The following is a 25,303-nucleotide window of genomic DNA, read 5'->3' as shown; positions in this document are numbered from 1 at the left end:
TCGTGTTTCCCCTCGCGTGTGCTCGAGATTCTCGGAACTTCTCCGTGTGTGATATGCATATAGCACACCATAAGCCGGCAGTTGACGAAGGCACTCGTCCCTGGTTCAGCCAACGTCCGGAAATTAAGAGAGTGTCCCAAATGCGAAATATTTCATCAGCAAAATCTTGAACATGGCAGAGCTGCTGCCGGAGCTGTCCATGCTGGAGGGTAAGACGACGCATGTGGAGAAAGATAAGACCGAAGTCGCAACCCCGACTCCTGGCCAATGTGGCAGTGGAAAGATTATGGCGAATATTCCGGGATGATGTCGCGACACGCATGCACCGCATCGCGTGCTTATACGGCTCAAGCAATGAGACACGTCCGAGGTAGTTAAAACACATACACTGTCTGGCGTTTGCGACTGACTTTGAACCAACAGGTCAAAAGAGAATTTTCATCCACTGTTCGTCATGGCAGCAGAAGTGGGCACTACAACAACAGAAGCTCGGAAGTTGCAGCTTCGTGGCGAGACTTCGATCAACTATGAAGAAGAAAAAGTATGTTTTCGGGCCTTCCACAAAAATCGCCGTTCTAACAGCCCTAGTATCAATACGAAAACTACTTGCCGCACTTCGTCCCCGGCCTCCAATCCCCTCTCAAAGAGTTCAGTCACGTCGACGTCGGACTAAGGGCAGACCCTGAGAAGACGTTCCTGTTGAAAGCTCCAGGAGTGATCCACGAAGAGATCACGCCGGCAATCGGGACAGAAATTCATGGAGTTCAGCTCAGTCAACTGGACTCGGCGCAGCTGGATGAACTGGCGCTCCTGGCAGCAGAACGCGGAGTGGTCCTGTTTCGAGACCAAGATTTTGCCGACATTGGCCCCGAACGTCAAAAGCGCTATGGGGAGCATTTTGGACCTCTTCACGTTCATCAGATGGGTGGTCAGATAAAGGACTATCCCGAACTGCTTCCAGTATATCGGGACTTTACGTGAGTTCTTTAGAGCTAAGGTGGGGAAGTGGTTCACTGACGGATATCGCAGAGCCGGCGCTGTTGACAACGAAATCAAGGATAACGTGACGAGTGTGAAGTGGCATAGCGACATGAGTTATGAGATGTAAGTTCCCACTGATTCAGAATCGGGATAAAAGATTAACAAGACGCAGCAATGGAATGGGAACCACGACGTTTCTCGCGTTGAATACACCCCCCTCTGGAGGTGACACCTTGTATCTTTCCACAACTGCCGCATACTATGCCCTATCCGATACTTATCGTACGTTGCTTCACGGCTTGGAAGCTGTTCACTCTGGCTTCTCGCAGGCTGCGGTGCACGATCATAGACAGCGGTACATCAGGGACCCCATTGAGACCGTTCATCCCATCGTCCGCATCCACCCCGTCACCAAAAGATTGTCCTTGTACGTCAACCGGCTGTACACCAAGAGGGTCGTGGGAATGAAGCAGGAAGAAAGCACTTCGCTGTTGGGGTTCTTGTTTGACCACATCGAGAGGGGGCAGGACTGGCATCTGCGAGTGCACTGGAAACAGGGAACGGTCGTGGTGTACGACAACAGGAACACGCAGCACTCCGCGCTGAGGGACTTTCGAGTTGACGAGGGAACCACGCGGAGGCACATGCTTAGGATCACGCCTCAGGCCGAGAGGCCATACTTTGAGGATTTAGGGCACCTGAACTCATGACCCAGCAAGAAAGGACCAGGTCTACGCGCTGTCAATGACACTAAAACAGTTTCCCCTACCCATTGCGTTGTAACTACTAGCTCACGGGAAAGGCTGCAACAATAACATGATGCAGTATATCTGCAGGAAATTGATGTTAAGAGCTGTGAAGAATGTGGAAAATGTTTGATAAAAGCAACGTATTGTGGTTAGGACTGTCTTTGAGTAATCAAAATATTAAATGATGGTATGTGAGTGTGATTGAGATGGCTGCCTTCACACCAAGAAAACTTGTAATACACTGCTGGCCTGCCCTTCTCAAAGTTAGTTTCTGGTTTTCAATCATTGCCTATGATCCAGGTCTTGTTAATCAAGCTTTCTAAACGTTGCACTGAAGCTACTGAACTGATTGTTCCAGGCCTCGCTCAGCCAGTTGGCTCGCCCGGGGGAGATAAAACAGCTTCCCCTACAGCTCGTGTCCCCGAACAGGAAACCGTACATGCCACTTTCTAGTGCTTAGCTCTGAGACTTCGTGCCATACTTGAGTAGCGACTTTCGGTACGAATTTGAGTATCAGCCTCACCGGAGGGCGAGTAACTCCCTCTTTTCCCCGAACTCAAAGCTGAAAACCGCTCTTGACTAGGCATCGATCCCCAGACTCAGAAATAATTGGTGGTATCGTATCAAGTCATATTAGACTATTTCCATAGACTCCTTGTCTCCTGATCAGGAGAAACATTGCGTGGCAAGAAAACTGGCGATGTAAAAGGCTTCACAGTCATAGAACTAACTACACTATATTCCTGGTTGGTTAACGTGGTCTTGACTAAACACAGCCGACACATAACTTCGGCCTATGCGGTCCCCAGCCAAGCACCCATTATGAACAGAATTTAACGGCCCGTGACAGTACTCATGTACATCCTTATTTTTTACATTCATTCATCTGTTCTGACTCAGAATCACGTCCGCAGCCTTCTCGCCAACCATGTATGTTGACACGGCTGTAAAGGTGCCCGGAATACGAGGGTAGACGGAGGCATCAACGACTCTCAGCCCAGCCACACCACGCACTCTAAAGCTCGAATCCAACACGGCCATCGGGTCGTTGTCGGCACCAATAGGGCACGTAGACGAAGCGTGGTGGCCCCAAGCAGTGTCCTTAATGTACTGCTTCACGGCAGCGTCCCCCTTGACGCCGGCACCAGGCAACTCCTCTCTGATGGGCACCAGCTGGCGGGCAAAGGCGTCACGAGTGACCTTGACGGTCTCTGCCAAGGCCTGCAGATCGGCGTTGAAGTCGCCGGAGCCGGTATCGAAGTAGTTGTACTGGATGTTAGGCACGTCGAGCGGGTTTGACGAGCGCAGCGTCACGGAGCCCGCGGTGTTGCGGGGATGCGACTTGAGGATCGCCCAACTGAACCAGTCGTGCTCGATGGTCGCGTTGACGCTGTAACCTGGGAAGTACCCGCGGAAGTTCACGGGGCCCCCAAAGGCGAAGACATCCCACTCGTTGCGCTCGGCGACGGTGCTCTTGTAGAACATGGCGGCCGCGAAGCCGGAGGACTCGTAGATGCCGCGGTCGCCGAGGATCGGGTTCCGCCAGCGCGTCAGGCAAGGGTCGCTGGCGCCGTAGAAGCCGAAGGTGCACCCGTTGAGGGCGCTGAAGTTGGCCGGCGCGCGGCCCTGAACGGTGATCTCGTAGTGGTCCTGCAGGTTCGTCCCGACGCCGGGGGCGTCCTTGACGACGGGAATGCCGAAGCGACGCAGTTCGGCGGCTGGGCCGATGCCGCTCAGCTTGAGGAGCTGCGGCGAGTTGTAGGCCCCGCCGGCGACGATGACCTCGCGGGACGCCTTCGCCGTGCCGCGGACGCCGGGGCCGGCGGTGCGGGAGCGGGGGCTCGCGCGGTAGAGGTACTTCCCGTCGAGGAACTCGACGCCGGTGGCCCTCGGCGGGGACGACTTGTCGAAGAGGACCTTGGTGACGTGGCAGTTCATTCGGACGTCGAGGGGGTACCGCTTGCTGCCGTTGGCGTTCTTGGCGTCGCGGACGGCGACGATGAACTCGCGCGAGCCGACGCGCTTGGCATCTCTAGAGGAGATGGGGATCTGATAGTAGCCCGGCCGAGTATCACGGGCCGTCGCCGCGCTGTTGCCGTCGCCGGCGGTGAGAGTGGCCAAGTTGAAGACCAGGTTCGTCTGGTTCCCGAGAGCAAAAGCGCCCCCCGTCACCAGGCTGAGAAGCTGAGGGTCTAGCAGGGCGATGTTCAGTGGCGCCGTCTCAGTGCTGAACCAGCCGTTGTATCCGTGGCCCGGGGCACCGGGCAGCAGGTAGCGGTTGTTCTCCATGCGGACGAAGTAGCTACGCATGTTATCCGCCGACCACGACTGGTCACCGGTGAGGCGGGCGATGTAGTCAAAGTCGGAACGGTGAGGATACACGGCGATCAGCGCGTTGTGGGCGGTACACCCCCCGAGGGTGCCGGTGCGAGGATACAGCGTCCCCTTGATCCTCGAGCCCGGCGGTGGGTTGAGGCCGGTGTACTCGCCGCCGCCGGGCGTCTCGTACGACGTCTTGAAGTCGCGGGCCTGCCTCGCATCGTCGGCGTAGTGGCGGACGAAGAAGTCCCAGGCCATGGCGTCGTCCTCGGTTGACTTTGCCTGGTAGGCCGGGACGGTGTAGTTCTCGTTGGCGCCCTGGTCGTCGCCGGCCTCGATGAGGAGGGTCTTGCGGCCGGCTAGGGCGAGGCGGGCGGCCAGGACACCGCCCCCGGCACCGGAGCCGACGACAATGAACTCATAGCCGGTGAGGTCTACGGCTGCGACGAGGGACGACGATGCGGCGAGTAGGCCGACGAGCCGTCTGAGTCTCATGGCGGTTGCTGGCGATCAATGGCTTGCCTACTTTTCGGTTTAGTTGGTTGCAGACGAAAGGTCTTATGGATGATTTAGTCTGTCGTCCGAGGGCTCGATCTAGAGATTTGATCCCGTCTTGTGTCTGGAGATTACAAGTTGAGTTGTAACGTTCTTCAAGGGAGGTCCCCAGGACTTATAAACCGCGACAAAGGGATGGCGTATCCTGTGTCTCATCTGGAGTGCAGTTGATCTACCGAGGCTCGTCATGACGACAGATCCGCCAAAGCCCGCGATCCATGTCTAGTGTCTCTGCAGCTAGAATTAGCATGGGCTGGCGAGCGTTTGTTCGTTCCATGCAGGCCGGGCACCGGCCCGGGTTGTTCGGGCAGCGTGGGGAATGCTGGCAAGCTGGCTCGGTCTGCCAAGACTCTTGGGGCCATTTCTTCGGCTGGTCAAGCTTTTGGGACTCTAGAATTATTTGTCGAGTAGCCGCGTTACAATAGCAGGTATTCATTGTTAGTACCAGCTCAGCAGTTCAAGCTCCCTAGGCTAATAGCCTCTTCATCATCATAGCACAAAAACTCGAGAATGTTTGCCCCCTTCTTTGACAATCGCCAGGCACATGTTCTGTTGCTGCTCTAGGGTCAGACATCGGGTTGGAAATCCTATCACTGGTGTATTACCCTCTCGTATCGAAAAACAGAGATCACCTCTATGGATTCCCAATCGGGCCCAAGTCCTGTTGAGTCCTCATCTCAGCTTTCCCATCCTTGCCGTCCGGCACGCCGTCCGTCTTGTTTAGACGGAATTACAGTTCACTAGACCGTGCGGGATGGCTCCTCGCCGGACAGGGTTCCCCATGTGTCTCTTTGCCAGCAACTCGACCCGAAAGGGGGGGCAACAGACCTCGAGAAGGCCCCAAACAGTGATGCAGTGACGATCCTCATCGGAGCGCTGCACTTAGCGAATGTGCCCAGACATTTAGTATCCCCCCTCTTCTGAGCTGGCGATTCGCTAGTCTTGTCTTGGTGCCCGCCTCACTCTCTTTCTCCAGCGGTGCGATGCAACACGCGGGTTTCTCAAACGACGCATCGGATGGAGTGGAAGCCTCGGCCTGTGGTTGAAAAAAATCATTAACCTACGGGGCACTTCTTACCGGGACTTTACAGACGTCCTTTATCACGGAGGCCTCGCGAAGGTGTTACTGATTTGTGGCCGGCAACCATTTCGCTGTTTACAACTATCCCCCGCAGGCATGCGCTTTAAGCTTAAACCCGGACACGCCACCATCTTACGCCTACCCAACGTTCCCTGGCGACTTCTCGGACCCTAAGAAACTAACAAACAGCAGAGATCCGACCAAGAGGCGCTTGTACTTAGGCTAGTTTGACGCACAACTCGCGAGTGACGATGCTGTTGCCGGAAACAGCTAGTCGGTCCGGGGGTTGCGTTGGCACGCCGGACTCGATGCAGCAGCTTGGGCACAGCATCTTCGACCACTCTTGTCGCCGTAACTAGAAGGCTACCGGCGTCATCCTCACTTACGGCTTCCCTAACGTTGTCTCTGGAGATGGCAACACTTATATAATTGCCCGTGATCTGTCGCCGTCAACACTTCCCAGTTGTCCCGCCTTGCTAAGCCTAATCCATTCTTTCGGACCCGTCGCTTAGCGAAAGTCTCCTCAACTCCACAGACGATGCCAGCCCTAGCCCACAACATAAGCATCTCTCAGACCATTGTATGTCATCGCCCAAGCCTGCATCTGTAGTGTAGGGGTTATCATCCCAGCCTTCCATTCCTGAACGGTAGCTGGGGACTCGGGTTCGAGTCCCGACAGATGCAAAACGCACATTTCTTTTGTTTTTTTTAGACACTGTCTCATCTTTTTCTCGTAGTATCATCTCCAAAACACGATTATGAAGAAACGAACTCGTTGAATGACCTGGGATCCAAGAACCGCTTGATGTGTTGATGTAACCCACCGCTAACCCAACCAGGAAACCGAAGAGAAGACGATGCAGCAGTACATTGTTAAACAAACATCTCCTGAAATAGCATTGCCCTCTAAAGTGTAGTCCAGTGTCACTATTTACCTTGCCTCCAGTTGTCTAGGTGAGATGTTGGACACAACTCTCCCATGCTCACCAGTATAAGATAGCAAGGCAGGTCTGTACTACAGAATATATGATAATTGTTAATATTGAAGTTGTTATTATTGATTGGTATAAAGCTTTGAATAAGTGAACTGAGCGAGATCTTGCACTATTCCAAACTCAACTCGAGCCGTCAGAGTCAGACTTCAGCTGTCCCATGATGCTCCCTTGATCGTAAACGACCCACTGGGTCTTAAATCCCGACTGCTTGCCCCGACGAACACGATGTAGTCGCCCTCCGCGAGCCGCCACTGCTGTTTGACGACGTCCCATACGGGGGTTAAAAGGCCCTCCAAGCAGTAGGAATAGCCAGCCCGGTCGACGAACAAACAGCGTTTGCTTTCCATGTGTGTTTGTATTCTCGCGGTCGCGGAAGTCTTATTCCGGACACCCACATCAATCATCGCGTTCGTTCTACTATACCTGTTGAAGTGGGCGACGTTTCTTGCGCATTAGTCATTGTTGTTGAGATGTACGCCGTTGAGGACTCAAGGTAGTCATTGAATACTCCCAAACATGGCTCGGAGGAGGGGAGGAGGAGAGCAGAGAAGGGCCCGAGACATTCGGAGAAACCTTCCCTCCACTGAGATGATGATATGAGAATTGCTGCGCGCGCATTCGATGGGGAGAGTTGCAGCCGACGATTCATCCATGGACCACGTCGGATGGGAGGTAGTCTGGTTTGTGGTGCCTTTGTCAACGACAGCATCCAGGCCAGTCAGTAGATAGTCAAGCGGCGGATGCCTTTGAGAGCTCTCGGCCTAATTCGGCTCGAGAGGGGAAATGTCTCAGTAAAGATCCATTCAATAAAGGCCTGGAGTCTCTCGGCAATGAGCGCGGAGCTGGTAGGCGACTCAAACATGGCTGGCCCAACAGCACTGTAAAAGGCTGTCAAGATGTCGGGATGACGGGTGGCTGGTGGCTACAGCCGTCACGCCCCGACCCGATGAGACAAGGAGTGGTCAGGATGACGGAGCTCAAAGCCTCAGACCGGGCGACGTCGAGCTCGGCTCTACTAGGTTTGGAGGAAGTGTCAGACGGCGTGCCTGGTTTCATCGCATCTTTGGGCAGAGGGATGTTTCAGTCGACAGCTCCGGCGGGGTCCAGCCCCTCTTTTTGGCGGTTCTAGAACATGTCGTGGTGGATGGACTGTGCAGAGCTGGGTTAACTGAGATTGCGTAGTAGCCGAGTGAGCAAAACCAGGCTGAGACTGCGACGTCAGGTGTTGAGGTGAGAGCCAAGACGAGAGAGAGAGAGAAAGGGAGAGAGAGAGAGAGAGAGGAGGGAGAGAGAGAGGGAGAGAGAGAGAGAGAGAGAGAGAGAGAGAGAGAGAGAGAGAGAGAGAGAGAGAGAGAGAGAGAGAGAGAGAGAGAGAGAGAGAGAGAGAGAGTGTGTGTGTGTGAGTGAGAGCGAGAGTGAGACGGAGACAGAGATGGAGACGAAAAGGGTGAGTTGAGGTGACGAAACATCGTAGAAGTAACACTGTATCAGTACTCTGTACGTAGCGGCCGGTTGCAGCGATAAGCGATGGTGTGATCTCATCTGCATTGCTCAGATTAGCGCTGAAGACCGCTAGAGAAACCGAGAGCTACGGGGAGCTCCCAGGTAAAAGGGCCCACCCAATTAAGTCCTACCCAATCACTCCGCCCAAAAGGTCGCTTGGCCAGGAGAAGGCATCCACTCGCCAGGCCTGCGTGACATAAGGATGCGCCGCGAACAGTCAAGCAAGCCCTGGCCAGCCAGAAGGGTGCTCACAGTGCAATCCGCTATGCGCGCTGCTGAGGCCGAGGCCGATAAGGATAACACACCTGACCGAGCTTCAACCTTATCGCGACATCGACCTCGTCGCCTACACCATCTCGTCCTACCCATCCACATTGCTCACTCATCTGTCCCCCTTCCTCCTTACCTCTCTCCACCTACTCGTCTGATCTCACACCATCCCTCTCCGTCTCTTCCACGTTATCACCTAATCCTTTTCCCCTTCTGTTCAAATATGCATCAGTTCAATTCTCACCCTCGCCTGTCGTGAAGAACTTGCCTCTCTCTCCCTCTCTTTCTTTCTCCTTCTCTTCCCCATTCAACATGGCCAATTCCCCATCTCACCGGAGCCCAGCCTCGTCCACCTCGGCCGGCCGAGACTCCGGCTCCCTTTCACATTCCAGAGACCGCCGTGATGCGCCATCCTCCACATCCGCCGACCCCGTTGCCGACCCCGTGCCGGTTGAGACACTGGTGGAACACCTCCTCGCCGCCAAACGCTCCTTGTCGTCCATCACCGCCGTCCTCCGCGCCAACGAGATCGCCACCGATGCCCGCCAGGCCCACGAGGAGGCCGTCGTCCTCTATGCCGAGACACAGTTCCTGCAGCGTGCTATTGCCGAGCAGTTGGCCCTGCTGATGAAGGTCCGCCGAGGTCTCAAGAGGACCTACGACGCCGGCAAGCGCGACTTCAAAAACCTCGTCAAGACCATGGATGCAACCAACGAGACCCTACGCGAGACCATGGACATGCTCAAGAACACAACCGTCGAAGCCGTCTTCCGGCCCCCTGGCGAGGCGCGACGAAACTTGATGGATTTTGTCGACGAGAAGAGCGTTCACGTTATGCGCGAGGCGCTGAAGCAGAGCCTGGGCGAGCTGCAGGTGCGAATCCCGCCCGACCTCGACGTCGTGCCTATACATGTGTGTGTTTCCCCGGCTAACATGATGTGATGCTCCAGTCCATCCAGACTTCCTTCGACGGCGATCTCCTTCGATTCGACGACGACCTGCGAGCCCTCAAAAAGTCGATCGCGGCATCACCATTGCGCCGCCTACCCTCCGACTCGTCCGCAACCGATCCCATACCCGAGCTGCTCGGTTCCCTTGTCGACCACTCCCACTCCATGGCACAGCTCCTGACGTCCTTGACGAAACATTTTGACCTCTGTGTCACGGCCGTTCGGACCACGGAGGGCGGCGCGGCCCTCGCTCGTCGCAGGGCCGCCGAGGTGACGCAGTCGCAAGGCGGCGACGGCGTGTCAATATCAGGCGTCATTGCCGACCAGGAGTCTCACATGCCCGATCTCGACCCCATTACATACCAAGACCGCGCAGACATGCTGGAAATCGTCGTCAGCGACGCTTCCGAAGTCGAAAGCGTCATCCAAGAGCTCAACGAGCGGCTACAGGCCATGGAAGACGAGTTTGCTGCAATGACGGAGCAGACGGGGCAGATCAAGGCGGCCTTCCTTGGCACGCTGGGAGCATTCGCTGCCCTGGAAGACATGGGCAGCCGCATGGCCAGCTACATCGCCAGCGAGGCGGAGTTCTTGCAGCGGTGGGAGGACGAGCGGTATACCATCTACAACAAGCTCGGCGAGATGGAAGACCTTAGGGACTTTTACGAGAAATACTCAAACGCCTACGACAACCTGATTCTCGAGGTTGAGCGGCGCCGCATGGTGGAAGATAAGATCGCCAGCATCTGGAAGAAAGCCAAGGACAGCGTCGACAAGCTGACGGAGAACGACAGGCGGGAGCGTGAAGGCTTCCGCCAAGATGTCGGCGAGTTTATACCGACGGACTTGTGGCCGGGTATGGACAGCGGGATGAAGAGGTGGGAGCTCGTCACGGTCGACGGCGGGAGCTCCGAGGACGAGGCGAGCGGCGGCCAGAGAAGCACGCCGGCGTTAGACAGGAGCGTCGTGGATGCGGCCAGAGACAGACTGGACCGAAGCCAGCAGCGGTAATGGCTGCTGCAATTGTGTTCCAGCTTTGATTACGATAAGGGGCTGGTGCCTTTTTTTCTTTCTCTTAATTTGTTTTTGGATTTCATTTTACCGGGGAGTTTTGAGGAAAGGACAAAGACATGGCGACGGCCTTCAGTCAGGCACGGGACTTGGTTCGGACGGCAGCGAGGTGTATTTTCTAATCCTGATTTGGTTGGCTATTTCGTTCTCTTCTGTGTCTTTACTCAAATTGTAAGCTTTCTTTCCTCGTCAGGGCGAAGGGTCCTCGCCGCTCGGCTAAGCTGTACGCTTTTCATGCTGTTGAAACATTCAACCTATAACTATTCGATATCATAGTAGAAAGATCAAATTCAACATGAATTGGAAATGGTATACGCGAGCATTCCATGGGCAGACTAAGTGTGTGGCTTCGCACCAGCCTGGTCTTTCGCCTGGGCGATTCTAGCAAAGTTTTGAGTGCCCACCTCGGCTCCCGTGAGCATCTTCAGACTTCAGGTCAGAGCACGCAACGCCATATTGGTCGAGGTCTCTCTCATTAGCCATTCACCATGATCCCGGCAACGAACTCACCGACGGCGATCAGGTCAACCCCGTTTCTAGATGTGAAGACTTGAGCAGTCGTTGACCTCGCTCGCATGAATCGGATTCCTCTTTGATGTGATGTTTGTCATGCTGGTTCTTTCTTGTCGGCTTGGCCTTACTGCCTCGATCTCTTGGACTACTCCTTGAACGACGTGTTGGTGTGTGAGGCTCTGGTTCGGGTTCGAAAGTGTAGACGGGCTAGCTCCGGTGCATATCGACGAGGGTGAGCTGGACATCTTCCAATGGCGAGAACGTTGCCTACGCCTCTCGACTGATGAAAGCGGGCGTTGTTGCGGCGCTGCATGTTTACACCGGTTTTCTATACGGGCTCAAACTTTTTGACAAACCCATTCCTATTGTAGAAGTAGCACCGAGAAACAGGAGAACAGCCATTTCTACTTTATGGAACCCAGGGCGTTATTCCAAACCTCCACTTTGGATACCAAGGGGTCCGGAGCCGTCGTCAGCTATGGCCCTCACCTGCAGTGTTTCGATTATTGAGTTTATCATTTAAATGCAAATCACATTAGTAACGATCTCCTCTCCTCCTATGGTAACTGTGCCCGGCTTGTTATATCGAATTCTACAGGCAAAACCTAAATGCACACAATGTTGACAACGTCTATTTTCTGGATCCACCCTGGTACAAGTGCCCGCGGGGTCTGCAGCTAGTATTGTTCTCAACAGGGGAATGAATGGATCTGACAACCGATGCGTTTCATTATTGCCCCCTGCCTGCAGCAAACGCTAAACCTCTTCCTCCAGACTTTCAGCGTTCTGTGTTGACCGGTAGGCGGGTGGACAAGATGTTCAAACTCTGAGAACAACTCAACTATTTCAGATATTCTTGCGCTAGAGTTAAGTGAATTGTACACAATATCCACGAATAAAACAAGCTAAGCCCAGGCAGTTCCTACCAGCCCCTAACTTGAGAGAGTTTGTGTTTTGTTGTTCCCCCGCATGCCTAGATGGGAGTTTTCTGAGACATCGTCTTACTGCAGATTGCAGACTGGCGAGATCAGGTTATTGCGATTCACGTGGTGGTGTCCCATTGGGCCATCGTGCATAGGAAACGCAGATGGTGCGGGGTTGAGATCACTAGCGACGATGAGTCGACATGAATCATTGTGGATTCACCCCACTCCTCCAGGTATCTCGACCGACTGTTAAGTCAACAACTACAAGCTGGACGGCATTATATATATGGCTGTCCGGGGTACATTTGACTTGCGCATCACGTCATTCTTCTCTCCGAAAACACAATATCCAGCCTATGCGAGGAAAGCCTTCTCACCACCCACACCTCCCATCCTCCGCCATGTCGACCAACACAACACCATCCAGCCCTATCGTCTTCTACGATATTGCCACGCGGCCGCCCGTGGAGGAGAGCTGCTGCTCCCCCAACCCGTGGAAAACCCGGCTGGCGCTCAACTTCAAAGGGCTCCCCTACTCGACCACGTGGGTGGCCCTGCCCGACATCGGCAAGGTCCGCAGCGGGCTCAGGGTGCCGCCCTGCCGCAAGTTCGCCGACGGCACCGACTTCTTCACGCTGCCCATCATCGAGGACCCGGCCACGAACTCGTTCGTCGGCGACTCCTTCGACATCGCCGTCCACCTGCAGAAGACGTACCCGGACGCCGGCGCGGGCGACCTGTTCCCGCCGCAGACGCTCGACTACGTCTTCACGCCCGACGCCGAAATCATGGTGCCGCTGTCGGACTGCCGCGGGGCCGAGTTCCCCGAGTACGCGCGGTTCAACGTCAACGTCGACGCGGCCTTCACCACGCACGCGCAGCTCACGACGCAGGGGTTCCCGTTCGACCCGGCCAACGCCGACGCCGTCAAGGCCGAGTTCGTGCGGCGCGCGGGCGTCGCGGCGATCTCGCGGTGGGAGGACTTCGACATCGCCGGCGAGGCGCGGGCGAAGCTGATGGGCTCGTTCCGGGACACGCTGGGGGCGCTGGGGAAGCTGTTCGAGCGGGACGCCACCGGGCCGTTCTTGCTCGGGGCCAGGGCGAGCTACGCCGACCTGATCGTGGGCGGGTGGCTGCGGATGTTCCGGGTGACCCTGCCGAAGAGCGAGTGGGAGGAGGTGAGAGGCTGGCACGGGGGCATTTTCGGGCGGCTGTACGATGCGACGGAGGCGTACGCGGAGGTGAAATAGGGTGGCATTCGTTTCGGCTCGGCGGGTAGAACGGACGTGCAAGACGAACTTGTACTTGGACAAAAAAATACTAAACTAGGTCAATCGGTAGGAAAATGCATGGCTATGGAGTTTGTTGCACTTGCTTCTGTGTTGCTGGTTTGTGTTGTATTGAATCAAAACGCTACATACTACGGCGAAACTCGCATTAGACGGCCCTTCACCACTCGGGAACTTACCATGAGAAGCCGCATTGTGCTCCACGTGAAATGACACACACACCACAATGGCCATGTTGTTCACTATAAATGAAGGGTCCCCAAGGTTCGTCTGCCCTGGCAGCATCAATGAGTGAGCCCGGCGGGGTGGGGCAATAGGTGCTCAAGTGCCGGAAGGTCGACCGACCGGCAGGAGGAGACGGCGTGGCGGAGGAAGACGGGGGGCAGTGTTTATTCGATGGGGTCCCTTCCCTGCCCGACGGCGGCTCCGCACCGCAGCATTCTAATTTCAGCAGGGCATAGTGGCGGAGACGGATGTATCACGTGAACGACCAGAGTGGCACAGTTGTGGACATTCAGGTCTGTTGGCAGGGGGGAGGCCGAGACGGCTGGGCCGATGTCTTGCTTGGCTGAGTTGCCGGGGGCTTGTTGAAGATGCCGATATCCGAGAGGGGATGTTTCACGGTCTCAGTCGCAGTCTCAGTCGTCACTCACTCCGTGCCGTGAGCTATTTGGCTGTCCGTTCATCTGCGTTCGTGCATGCACGTTGCATTGTGTGCCTGGTTGCTGTAGACTAGTTGCACTGCAGTCTCAACGTCGTCATCGGTCCGTGTTGAGACAATGACACTGAGTGCGCGATTCTGCAAATGTTGAACAGGCAAGGTAGAAGAACAACAATTGAGTGGAATGGGGAGGGCCGAATTGAAAAAACTAGTTCATCTCATCTCAACTCGCTAGGTACCTTGAGATGACATTACATAAGCCCAGAATAAAGCTCTGCGGGTACCCGCCAAGACCGGCAAGGCCCAGACAAGCCTTGGCACGTGACTCTCGGCACTGCGACGCGTAACCCCTGCGCAGCTGATGGGCGCTGGGCCCCGGCGCGATCCCCTTGCGGTGATGCCGATTCCACTGTCGTCATCCCTGTCGATATACGGGCCCATGCCCAATGACGTTACCGTCTTGGGGGCACGGATGAAGTCTAACTGGATTGGCTTCAAATTTGGCCTGTAAGTGCAAGTGCAAGTGCAAGCCCAGGGCAGGTACGACCGGCCGGACGCTTGCTCCCGTCATTTGGTAGGTAGTTATCAAATAGCGCCGTCATGGAATCCTAGATGATCCCGCACATTCTTCCTGTCCCTCTGGTGTTTGTTTGTTTTCCCCATCTTACACTATCGATCCGAGCCTTTTTGTCGCATTCTTCACCGTCGTCTCGACTGCACACCACTCGACGCCCATCCACCGCCAATCGTCCATCCGGACCAAACATCGCCATCGTCGCAGCCGTTGGCTCTCGTGTCGAGGAGAATGTCGCAACCATACGGCGAATCGGCTGGCTACTACGGTGGCCCGCCTCAACAGCCGCCCCAACAGCCGCCCTACGATCCCAAGTACGCTCAACAGTACGACAACAACTACAACCAAAACTACCAGCAGGGCTACGCTGGCCCGCCTCCGCCTCCCCAGGGCTACGACAACGGCAGCAATGGCTACGGATACAATGCGCCGCCCCAGGGCCACGATCCCGAGAAGTATACCTTCGAGGAGGCTTTCAAGATCGACAAGCCCAAGTGGAATGATCTCTGGGCCGCTATTCTGGTAAGGCACCACCGTCGCAACGATGACGACGACGAAGACGACAACCTCAAGTGCTCTTGCTCGTGCACGTACACGTACACGCGACGGACCCCGCTGACATTATTGCATAGTTCATCGCAGTCTTCCTCGGCTTCGCGGCCGTCTCGGGCCTGACGATATCCGGCTACTCGGCGACCAAGAGCCTCAACGGCGGCGGCATTTACGACGGTGGCAACACCTTCGGCCTCAGCACAAACACCATCGTACTGTTTGCATTCGTTCTGCTTGTCGCCATCGTCCTGAGCTACGCCTACGTCTGGATGGCCCGCCTGTTCCCCAAGGCCTTCATCTGGGTCACCGGCATCCTCAACATCGTCTTCGCCCTCGTCACCGCCATCTACATGCTCTCGCGCCGCTACTACTCGGGCGGCATTGTCTTCCTCATCTTTGGCGTCTTCCTCGTCATCGCCTTCATCAGCTGGATCCCGCGCATCCCCTTTTCCGCCCTCATGCTCAAGACCTCCATCAAGGTCTCCAAGAAGTACGGCCACGTCTACCTGGTCTCGTTCCTCGGTGGCATTCTCGGCGCCGCCTTGGCCGCGTGGTACTCGGTCACCCTTGTCGCTACCTACTCCAAGTATCAGCCGTCGCCGGAGAACCCGCAGTGCAGGAACGGCCAGTGCAGCCAGGGCAAGGTCATCGGCTTGATTGTCTTTATTACCTTTGCTATGTACTGGATCTCCGAGGTCCTGAAGAACGTCATCCACGTTACCATCTCGGGTGTCTACGGCTCCTGGTACTTCTGCGTCAACAACTTCCCCAAGGGCGCCACCCGCGGCGCCTTGAAGCGTTCCCTGACCTACAGCTTCGGCTCCATCAGCTTCGGTAGCTTGATCGTCGCCATCATCAACTTTCTCCGTCATCTCTGCTCCGTCGCGAGGTCGCAAGCTGCCGGGGACGGCAACATTGTCGGTTACGTCCTCTTCTGCATCCTCGGCTGTCTCATCGGCTTGCTCGACTGGGCTGTGAGCTTCCTCAACAGATATGCCTTCTCTCATATTGCGCTCTACGGAAAGGCGTACATCCCCGCGGCGAAGGACACATGGAAAATGATCAAGGACCGCGGCATCGACGCTCTCATCAATGTAAGCAAACCTATTATCCTCATGTCGCCACGCCTTGTAGCTGACCAACGTCCAGGAATGTCTCATCGGCCCCGTCCTCTCTTTCGGCGCCACCTTCATTGGCTACGCCTGTGCCTTCCTCGCTTACCTCTACCTGGTCTTCACCAACCCTGCGTATAATCAAACCGGCAGCTTCACGCCCGTCGTTGTTGCCTTTTCTTTCCTCATTGGCCTGCAGATTGCCAACGTCTTTACGACCCCCATCTCGAGCGGCATCGACACTATCTTCGTTGCATCGGCCTGGGACCCCCAGGTGTTGATGCGCGACCACCCTCAGCTCTACGACGAGATGGTCCGCGTTTACCCCCACGTCCAGGAGGCCATCCACGCCTAAGGTCCGAGTGGTTGCTGCGTCGATTCGGTTTGCTGCTATGATGTCTCTTTGGAAACGGCGTCGGAGACTGGATACCCCGAGGAACGCGTATTGTTTTATGTAACTTTATCCCCCACTAATTCTAAATGATTATCTCACCACTTGATGAATCCTTTGAGTAGCCTAGAAGGGCTGTCTGTGTATGCACATGGACGAGTGCGCGTGCGGTGTCATCCATGTTCACACGATGCGATCATGACGAATCATGCCAAACAAAAAGTAACAACATACGTGGAGTGACTGACAGTCGGCAAAAGGTACAGTCTGTCCCTGGCAAGGCTCGAACTTGCGACCTTTGGATGTCCCTATCTGAGGATAGAGTCATATTCGAATAATGATATGAGACCAACGCTCTACCGACTGAGCCACAGAGACCATTCATTGTACATGTCTGGGGAGATGTGCTGCCGTCTCAAGTAAGGCGGCGGTGGATGAGACAGTACCGGAGAAAAATGATGCGAGGGGGAGGGGGGTGTTTGGGACATTAGACAAAAGAATTGACCAGCCTGGGGGTCGAACCCAGAATCTCCTGATTACACGTCCTTGAATCTCCAGAAGAGAAACCAGAATCGTAGTCAGACGCCTTGCCATTGGGCCAACCGGCCAGGTTGGAGCCAGTTCCGGATGTGGAACAACTGTTGGAAGATGCTCCTGAATGAGGGTTCAAGAGGGATGTGCTAATGATGTGTGGGAACTGGCTTAGATGAGCGAGTGAAGAATTTTTGCAGATTTTTTTCCCACGATGCTTGGCGGGTCGAATTGGGGTAGTTCCCTAGGTAGTGCTTGGGAGTTTCTAGCCGGGTCGGGGACGAGCGGAGCCGGTGGCCGGACGGGGTGGAGACGCGGGACCTGCCGATACGGTGGCAATAAGTGACAGCCGGGACCGGACAGCTGCAGGTACGCAGAATTCGATTCCAGTCTAGTGTAGCAATCCTTTCCCGGCGTTTCACTAGCAATCACAGTTCGGACTTCAACGCTCTGCCTCGGAGGCGTGTGTTCTTAACTAGGATCGGTAACCGCGGAATGGAGAATACGTTGTGCTGTCTGGCCATCAGTCTTCGAGTCAAAGCATTTGATCGACAGTATCTCGTCTAGCTCCTGCGCTAATTTGAAGTCTCAACGGTGAGCCGTGTTGGGCCCAGCAGCCCGGCTTTCGTGCACTTCGTCCCGCCGTCCAGAGCAATCGCGATGAGATCAGTGTGTGGCATTAGCGTCGCCGTTCGAGCCCAGCGCTTTTCTTGAAAATTCAGATTGAGTAGACTAACAGCCACGACTTATCCAAGCCAGTCGATCGGAGGGTTACGGCAGCCTTGATAATGACATGCGCAAAAGGTAGACTTCTTCTCCCAGACTCTCTCTCACTCATCCGACGAGCGGCGTCTCAACGTGATTGTCGAAGGCCGTCACCCAATGAGGACGCCTCCATGATGATGGTCATCAAACTCTTTCTAGTCTAGTCTTTATAATGTGGTATTACAATATCTTAAGTGTATACATCGCTGGTTGTGATCGAAAAGTCCCCCCCCCGCCCCCCCCCCCACGCGTCATGATGACCCGAAATCACCTCGGGATCCAAATGCCCCCGTTCCCAAACGCGCGATCCCTCAACGCGGCGCCCTCAGTCCTGACGCCCGCCAGGTGCAAGGGCACGCGGTCGACCTGCTTCTGCACCTTCTCCCGCGTCTCGACGTACCGGTCCGCCAGGCTCATCTCGCTCCGTGCCGTGCGCATCCTCTCGCGCGTCTCGACGGGGCACCAACCGTCCCTGCTGAGGCTCGCCACGGCGAGCAGCACGTCGGCGCCGTAGGCCGCGAGCGCGGCGTCGGACCCGGCCGCCGCCGGCGCCGAGGCCCGCAGCTGGCCCATGACCAGCACCTTGAGCCGGGAGTCGAGGAACAGCGCGCCGCCGAACTCGTGGATCAGGTGCACCGTCGCGACGTTCTTGGCCGCCACGCGAGGGGTCGCGTACGGCGCGGGGCCGACGGTGATGATGCTCTCGTGCCAGTCCGTCGACACGGGCTCGGCGAGGCCTCTCCGGGGCACGACCCGTGCCCAGCCGAAGTAGACGCCGCGCATGCGCATCCTGACGTCCTCCGGCACGTCCGTGAGGTTCGCCGTCGGAATACCGAGCTCCATGCCGCCCCGCCCCGTGCCGCGGGCGACCTTGCCGTCGAATTTGATCGGGAACGGCTCGGCGGGACCGTCGTCGGGGCCGATGACCTCCGGCGGCGCCTCCTCCTCCTGGAACCCGCCGCCGCTACCGCCGCCGCCGCCGGACTGCCAGGCGTCGTATCCGGCCCCCCGCGTCGCGGCGTACTGGTCCTCGTACGCCGTGACGTGCGTCTTGATGCCCGACTTGTCGATGCCGGACTTGGCGTAGGCGATGTGCGTCGCGTGCTTCGTGACGAACTTGGCCTTGGAGAGGTTCTTGGCGCGCGACTGGACGACGGCGGCGCCGGGGCCGATGTAGCGGTTCACGACGGTCGTCGCGACGACGGAGCCGGCCTTGATGCCGATCTCGAGGGGCATCGTCGCCAGGCTCGCGCCGCGGACGACGCTCGCGTCCGTCGAGGTGCTCGCGACGCGGAAGACGGGGCTCGGGCAGAGGACCTTTCTCTTGCTGCCGTCGCCACCGCCGCCGCCGGAGCAGAGGACGAGGCGAAAGTAGCCGTCGTCGGCGGCGGCGGGGATGCGGACGACGTGCGTCTCCCTGGCCAGGTGCTTGGCCAGGTTCTTGGGCGCCTTCTTGAGGAACTTTTTGATGTCGCGCTGGCACCCCCTCTCGTCGCCCTCGGCCATGTCCGTGGGCGCCGCCTGCGACGAGGGCGTGACGTCGAGCCAGGACGTGTTGGCGCCGACGAGGGACTTGAGGTTCATGCCCATGTTGCCGGAGAAGCCCTTCTGTTGGAGCCAGATGGTGCGCGTGGACGGCAGCGGCGCGTCGGAGAAGATGGTGACGGTGACGGAGGTGGACGGGCCGCGGTACCAGACGAGTGCGCTCGAGTGGCGGAGGATGGAGTGGTGCTTGGTGTACTCGAAGGGGTGGCTCACCAGGCCGCCGGCGAAGTACTTGGTCTCGTCGAGGGCCGTCTGCCAGAAGGACTTCTCCTTGGACTGGGAGTCCGTCGTGGGTGCTTCTGAGGGGGCGTAGCCTGGTGAGAGGGGTGGCCGATGGGCTGCTAGGGGAAAGGTTTCTGCCGTCGTGGGAGGGCCGGGGAAGAACGGCACGTTGCTGGAAGGGGACGGTGTGGGTGGAGCAGCAGGGCGGTACGCCGCCACGGGAAACGTGTGCGCATTCGGCGGGCCAGGGAAGAACGGCCCAGGACTGGGCGGCGCGGCAGAATATTGCTTCTCGGGACCAGAAGACGGCTTTTCTGAGCCAAAAGAAGTGGACGTCGTCTGCAGATGGTAAGGTGACTCTTCGGGACGAGGGGTTGTAGGAGGTCCAGGGAGGTATCCCCCGTGACTGCTGGAGGTTGCGGATGGAAGAGGTTGCTTCTCTGGGCTAAAAGACGAGGATGAGGACGACTGTAGCTGGTAAGGGGGCTTTTCAGGATGGGAGGCCGCAGGAGGAGGACCAGGAGAGTAGGCCGCATAACCGGATGCCGCAGGAGAAGAAGGCTGCTTCTCGGAAACAAAGGTCGGCGAGGGTTGTGGCCGGTAGGGCAGTATCTCGGGACGCGGAGCGTCGGAATGCCCGGCAAAGTGCGGCTTAGGGACAGGCGGCGCACTGCCGTATCCCGATGACGACGAAGGCTGCGGCCGGTAGGGCAAATACCCCCGCCGCGCATCGGCCGGAGGGGGCCCCGGGACGAAAGAGCTGGGACCCGGAGCGGGCGGTGCGACGGCAAGCTGGCCGTGAGAGTCGATCCCCGGGAACTCTTCATACGCGGGCGGGGGGTCGTAGATGGACGGCGTGGCGGACCGCCGGAGGTTCGGCGTCGACCGGGCGGCGCGGAGGGGCTGGTGGCGTTGTGGAAAGGGATCGAAGTCCGGCGGCGGCGGGGGACCCGGCGGAGGACCCGGCAGGGGTTTGCGCCTGAAGGAGGCGGCGGCGGCGGCTGCGTTGGGGGCGTTGGGGGCGTCCATGACTCTTGTCAGTGGCCTACGGCACACACTCGACTCGACCCTCGGACCCAGCTATTGTTGATTGCAGTGGGGTCGGTTTTGTCGTCTGTCCTGATCAGGGCCAGCGGGTTCATCGAATCGATGAGAATGCGGGATGAAATAGAACGGAACCCAGGGGAAAGAAAGGGTGAGCGAAAGGAAGCATCTGCGTGTGGTTTTGTTTTGTTGGGAGGGTCGCCTAAAGAGATTCGTATTCCGGGAATTGCAGACAAAACCATTCATTCCCTCCCCCCCCTGAAATTCCGGACAACCTGAATCTGGAAGTGTCTCATCTCATCACGTGTCGCCAAGCTGTCGGTCCCTGCTTCTGATGTCGTAAGCAGCATTCTCCAAGTTGGTGAAGCTGGCCAAAGCGTGTGAAAGTCTCCGGTGTGGAATACTCACAGGAAGAGTAGATGGAAGCGATGGAGCATGAGGCAAGTTTGTCTATTCGGGCAAGTTGGAGGCTGGCGGCAAGTTCAGCTCTCATTCACTAATCCCACTCACCTCACTCACTGACTTCTGCAGCACACATCACATGCAGACTGGCTGTGCGTCCAACCAATCATCATCATTCCAAGTGTCACCAAGCAGGCGTTTAAGCGAGAACCATAGGTTTGAGAGTTATGTTGGACGTGTTTGTTGACACAAATACCAAAAGGTTTCGATTATAGAAGACCAAACACGCCTCGTGCTTCAGCCCTAGTATTATGATTACCTGACTCTCCTCAGACCACAAGTTCCCCGAGACCACGGCGTCTTAGACCCGGGGCCCTTCTCTCCTAGTACCCTAGCTATTTGTCGCCGATGATTCACCTCCCCCACCGCATCCAGACGGCGCACCCGCTGACGAACAAGAGCCCCATCAAGATGAGGTTCGTCAGCGCCCCCTCCACCCACCGCTTGGTCGCCATCTCCTCTCTCGCCTTCCACCCGCCCCCGGGGCCGACGGCATTGGCGTGCGGGAACGGCGCGTCCGGCACCTTCTTGCCGAGGAACTCGCACAGCGGCCCCCACCCTTCGTCGACCGACCACTCGAGGAGCCGCTCGGGCGGCACCATGCCGCGGATCATGTCGCAGTGTTCTATTTTGTCACTGTCAGCGTCGACGGCGTCACCAATCCTTCTTGCCTGGTAGGAGGAAGAGGGGGGGACGGGGGGAACGGCCACACTCACCCCGGTAAATCCACTTCCCGTTCCTCTGGATCGCCCGCGCCATGTCCCCGTCCGGCGCCCGGAAGAACAGCGCCCACAGGAACCTCTCGTACACGTGCCACGCCCAGAACGCCTCCCGGTCCAGCAGGCTCGCGATCCAGAAGCTCCAGCTCTCGTTGACGTGCACCAGCGTCTTGACCGCGCTCTGGTGCCACGCGTCCAGGTCCCGCCGCACGTTGAGGACCACCTTGGCCTCGGGGTACGCCCGGATCATCTCGGCCGCGAAGCAGCTTGCCGCCGCGTCTGTCACGGCCACGCAGTGGCCCAGCAGCTCGTCAAACTCCTCTGCCGAGATGCTGCAGTCCCCCGCCTTCTCCTCCGCCCGGCTGCCGCGGCCCCCGCCGTACCACTTCTTCCGCGCGAGCCGCACCCACCCCGTCGCGGGGATCGGCGGCTCGTCGTAGACAATGTCCCACCCGTGATACGTGTGGTCGTAGCCGAGCGTCAGCAGCGCCTGCTGCAGGGACTCGGTCGCGCTGCGCGGTGGGCCGACGCAGAGGACCTGCATCGGCCTCGTGCGCACGCGCTTCGGCGGCGGCGGGATGCGGTAGACGTGGTTTTCGAGAAAGTGCCACCACCAGTGGTTCATGCTCGATATCGAGGAGATCATGGCGACGATGGGCAATCACTTATCTGCCAACGCTGGCTTCGTCGTGGTCCTGTCTTGTTCGCTTCTCGCTGTTTCGATCCGGTTTCTCGAATATCGACCCGTTGGTCTGGTTCGCCGTCGAGGATCGGTTGCGCTAGCGAATTTGATCGACCGAAGATGAGCTGAGCTGCAGTTGGAATCCACCGGGCGTGCATACGTCCGCCGTAGACGTCAAAACGCGCGACGGCGGTCTATTAAATACAACGAGAGAGACTAACCAAAGCCCTCCTGGGTAAAAACCCTCGTTCGGGGTCACATCCATGTGCTCACTGCTCGCAAACGTTGGAGACCATGCTGTCATAGCGTATGGAGCTGACTCTTTCCTCGCCGCCCCCCCTCCTGCGGCAGGAAACAAACTGCATGAACCATGAACCATCACTCTCGATTCCGACAACGAAAGGAAACACGCAACGCTGCCTCTTATGTGACATGTTATCGGATGAGGGGGTGGGGAGCATGAAAGATGGCCTCCGCACGGGGCACGGCTCGGCCGCGGTGGCCGTCCTCTCCCAACGCCCGCCTCTCCGCAACTCGCGTCAGCGCATGCTGCGGCACGTTGATTCGGAAAGCTTCCGATCCTTGCTTGAACATGAGCGAGCCATTTGACGGGCACCCGCCCCAACCTGAAAAATGCCTTGGATGTAGGTGATGCGGCCAAACGAGGCGTGCTTACACAACCCGGCGCCCTGTACATGAACCGAGACTTTCGTCTCGGCGTCCGTCTCGGCTTCAACCATGCTTGCAAACCCAGTAGCCCGCCCTGCTATCCTCTGCCGTCTCCAACGAACGCCAGAACTTGGTCCATCCAGGACGCCCGTCGCTCCGCAGGTGTTCCACCTCTTTGACCTCACCCGTCTGGCTTGCCGCAGCCAGCAGTGCCGTATACAATGACTGGTAGAACAGAATCTGTTTCTCGATTCCTTTGGGCATGGCATCGATGGGACCCAGCACGAGAGACTCGAGCTCGCCCGCATCGACCTCGCCGAGGGTCGAGATCAGGAGTGTCGTCACGTGCGGCCGCGGTACCGGGACCCGCCGAACGGAGCCCTCAAAGGAGATGTGCAGCCGGCGCAATGCGGGAAAGGTCGGCGCGATGCTGTTGACGATGTGCAGATACTGATCTCGGGGACTCAAAGCCCGGAGTTCGCTAATCAAAGGCGCACCAGTCGACGGCTGCGGTGCCTTGTCCAGTGATCGGTCGATAAGGGACTCGTCACGGTCCGGGATCCGCATCTCCAGCGACGTGATCCAATTCAGCTTCGGCGTCGCAATGGCGTAGGGAAAGTACATGGCCTCGAGCCGCTGCTCGAACTTGAACGTGTTGCTCGCGTACAAGACCTTGATCGTCTCTTCGTACCTGCGAGCCTGTCAGTATTGATCATCTGATGTTGCCGAGACGCAGCAATTGGTCTCATCTCATGCGGACATGGTGTGTGAGGAAAACCCACGCTTGTCGACATGTCAGCAGCCACGGCAGAATACCCAGATACGTCTCCTTAGGACCGCATGTCTGGAAGAACCCCCTAGGACACTGGTCAGACAGCTTTGTCTCGAGACACCGGTTCTCCGGGCCACACACGCAGCTCCACCAGTACCACTGCGGCGTCATGCTGGCATCGGCGGAAGGCGGGTCCATGGGCGATACGCCGGGTGAGTGAGGGTACCAAGCCGGCACGGGCTGGTGACCCTTCCGCCACCGCACATCCGGCTGAAGGCTGCGCCGGTACAAGAGGTAGAGATGGAGGATTTTGCGGCCAAAAGCGAGCTGGTAGATGTAGTAGCGCAGGTCCGGTGTAAGGACGTCGAAGAAGGGGCTCCCTGAAGTGTCATTGCGGCTCTTCGTCTCATGGGGAGCTTGCCGCGTCCGAATCGCAAGTAAGGGTGTAAGAGACCCGATGCCGGGGTCGTCTCTCTCGGCCGTCGCTGTTGCCGAGGCCGTATCGTCCGCATCCGGAGCGGTGAGAAGCGCGTCGCGCGGCCTAGGCCCTGGCGGTGGTTCGCGACCCGGGCTTGGTACTCCGCGGGATGAATCCGACATGGCTGTTAGGCGCCACAATCGGCGATTGGAGACAGTCCTCCAACAAGAGAGTGAGAGACGAAGAAGGTGAGGTTCTTGCGCGAGTCGCAACGGAGAGGAGAAGAAGTTGGAAGCGTGTGAGAAACCCGTCACATATGCAACGTGGAAAAGGCAAATGGTGGGAGGTAATTGTCAAGATGAGCGTGGCGGTACTAGGTACTACCTAGGTAATTCAGTGTGTTGGCTGGTGATAAGGTAGCAGAGGGTACGTACCATGCCTAAATGTGCCCGACGGAGGTCTCAGGTGGGTCATTAGAACAGTGCGGACGATTCAGTCCGACCACCGCCGCACGGAACGGTAAGGGAACAACAGCGCATGCAAATTACAGTTTACACACTGTACCCCTGAACGCGGCCGTTGAGAGATTCAGTCGAAGCAACTCCACACTCGGTCTCTGGACGTCCAAGAACGTGAAGGCGACAGACATGTCTGACCGAAACACAGCCTTAGTTGCGCTGGATATATGTTGCAGTACTATTTATCATTCGATTCCGTCTCCTAGGTAACCGGACACATGTCGTCTCCCCACTCAATTCTCTTGTTTGCGCTGGGCTGCTCCGTGGACAAGACAGTTGATTACCTACGTACTCTCGACACGGCAAAAGCCCGAGATTATGTCTTCTACAGAATCCGCTTGAAAGCTGTCCCATCATCAGGTGTCCTCGGCTGATGATTCAGGGTAGTTATCGGGTCATCTGACCCCCAAAATTTCACAAAAGAAGCAACTATAACACTGTTTGCCTTTCGTCCACACACGCAT

General features: G+C 57.2%; 9 protein-coding genes across 9 annotated transcripts; 4 read left to right on the top strand and 5 right to left on the bottom strand.

Moving 5' to 3' along the window:
* Nucleotides 1-454: 454 nt before the first annotated feature.
* On the top strand, nt 455-1,691 carry CH63R_03204 (Alpha-ketoglutarate-dependent taurine dioxygenase; the record flags this gene model as incomplete). Its single annotated transcript, XM_018298179.1, has 4 exons — nt 455-541; nt 589-977; nt 1,030-1,104; nt 1,154-1,691. 4 exons carry the CDS (start codon nt 455-457, stop codon nt 1,689-1,691), a joined length of 1,089 nt encoding a protein of 362 aa, XP_018162995.1.
* A 921-nt stretch (nt 1,692-2,612) lies between these two features.
* CH63R_03203 (GMC oxidoreductase) lies at nt 2,613-4,544 on the bottom strand (the record flags this gene model as incomplete). Its single annotated transcript, XM_018298178.1, has 1 exon — nt 2,613-4,544. One exon carries the CDS (start codon nt 4,542-4,544, stop codon nt 2,613-2,615), a length of 1,932 nt encoding a protein of 643 aa, XP_018162994.1.
* A 4,221-nt stretch (nt 4,545-8,765) lies between these two features.
* On the top strand, nt 8,766-10,414 carry CH63R_03202 (Kinase activator; the record flags this gene model as incomplete). Its single annotated transcript, XM_018298177.1, has 2 exons — nt 8,766-9,365; nt 9,404-10,414. 2 exons carry the CDS (start codon nt 8,766-8,768, stop codon nt 10,412-10,414), a joined length of 1,611 nt encoding a protein of 536 aa, XP_018162993.1.
* Nucleotides 10,415-12,314: 1,900 nt separating this feature from the next.
* CH63R_03201 (putative Glutathione s-transferase) lies at nt 12,315-13,163 on the top strand (the record flags this gene model as incomplete). Its single annotated transcript, XM_018298176.1, has 1 exon — nt 12,315-13,163. One exon carries the CDS (start codon nt 12,315-12,317, stop codon nt 13,161-13,163), a length of 849 nt encoding a protein of 282 aa, XP_018162992.1.
* A 1,505-nt stretch (nt 13,164-14,668) lies between these two features.
* CH63R_03200 (Protein pns1) lies at nt 14,669-16,456 on the top strand (the record flags this gene model as incomplete). The annotated part of the gene is made up of 3 exons (XM_018298175.1): nt 14,669-14,959; nt 15,070-16,083; nt 16,139-16,456. 3 exons carry the CDS (start codon nt 14,669-14,671, stop codon nt 16,454-16,456), a joined length of 1,623 nt encoding a protein of 540 aa, XP_018162991.1.
* Nucleotides 16,457-18,055: 1,599 nt separating this feature from the next.
* CH63R_03199 (And nb-arc domain protein) lies at nt 18,056-20,584 on the bottom strand (the record flags this gene model as incomplete). The annotated part of the gene is made up of 1 exon (XM_018298174.1): nt 18,056-20,584. The coding sequence occupies one exon, from the start codon at nt 20,582-20,584 to the stop codon at nt 18,056-18,058; it is 2,529 nt and encodes an 842-aa protein (XP_018162990.1).
* Nucleotides 20,585-21,414: 830 nt separating this feature from the next.
* CH63R_03198 (Nad dependent epimerase) lies at nt 21,415-22,426 on the bottom strand (the record flags this gene model as incomplete). The annotated part of the gene is made up of 2 exons (XM_018298173.1): nt 21,415-21,686; nt 21,778-22,426. 2 exons carry the CDS (start codon nt 22,424-22,426, stop codon nt 21,415-21,417), a joined length of 921 nt encoding a protein of 306 aa, XP_018162989.1.
* A 133-nt stretch (nt 22,427-22,559) lies between these two features.
* CH63R_03197 (uncharacterized protein) lies at nt 22,560-23,159 on the bottom strand (the record flags this gene model as incomplete). Its single annotated transcript, XM_018298172.1, is given in 2 exon segments — nt 22,560-22,734; nt 22,747-23,159. 2 exon segments carry the CDS (start codon nt 23,157-23,159, stop codon nt 22,560-22,562), a joined length of 588 nt encoding a protein of 195 aa, XP_018162988.1.
* A 35-nt stretch (nt 23,160-23,194) lies between these two features.
* Nucleotides 23,195-24,503, bottom strand: CH63R_03196 (uncharacterized protein; the record flags this gene model as incomplete). The annotated part of the gene is made up of 2 exons (XM_018298171.1): nt 23,195-23,822; nt 23,914-24,503. 2 exons carry the CDS (start codon nt 24,501-24,503, stop codon nt 23,195-23,197), a joined length of 1,218 nt encoding a protein of 405 aa, XP_018162987.1.
* Between the last annotated feature and the right edge of the window lie 800 nt (nt 24,504-25,303).

The sequence above is a fragment of the Colletotrichum higginsianum genome, chromosome 2 (assembly GCF_001672515.1).
Source record: "Colletotrichum higginsianum IMI 349063 chromosome 2, whole genome shotgun sequence".
NCBI lineage: Eukaryota > Fungi > Ascomycota > Sordariomycetes > Glomerellales > Glomerellaceae > Colletotrichum > Colletotrichum higginsianum.
This window is presented reverse-complemented; position numbering and strand designations above follow the sequence as displayed.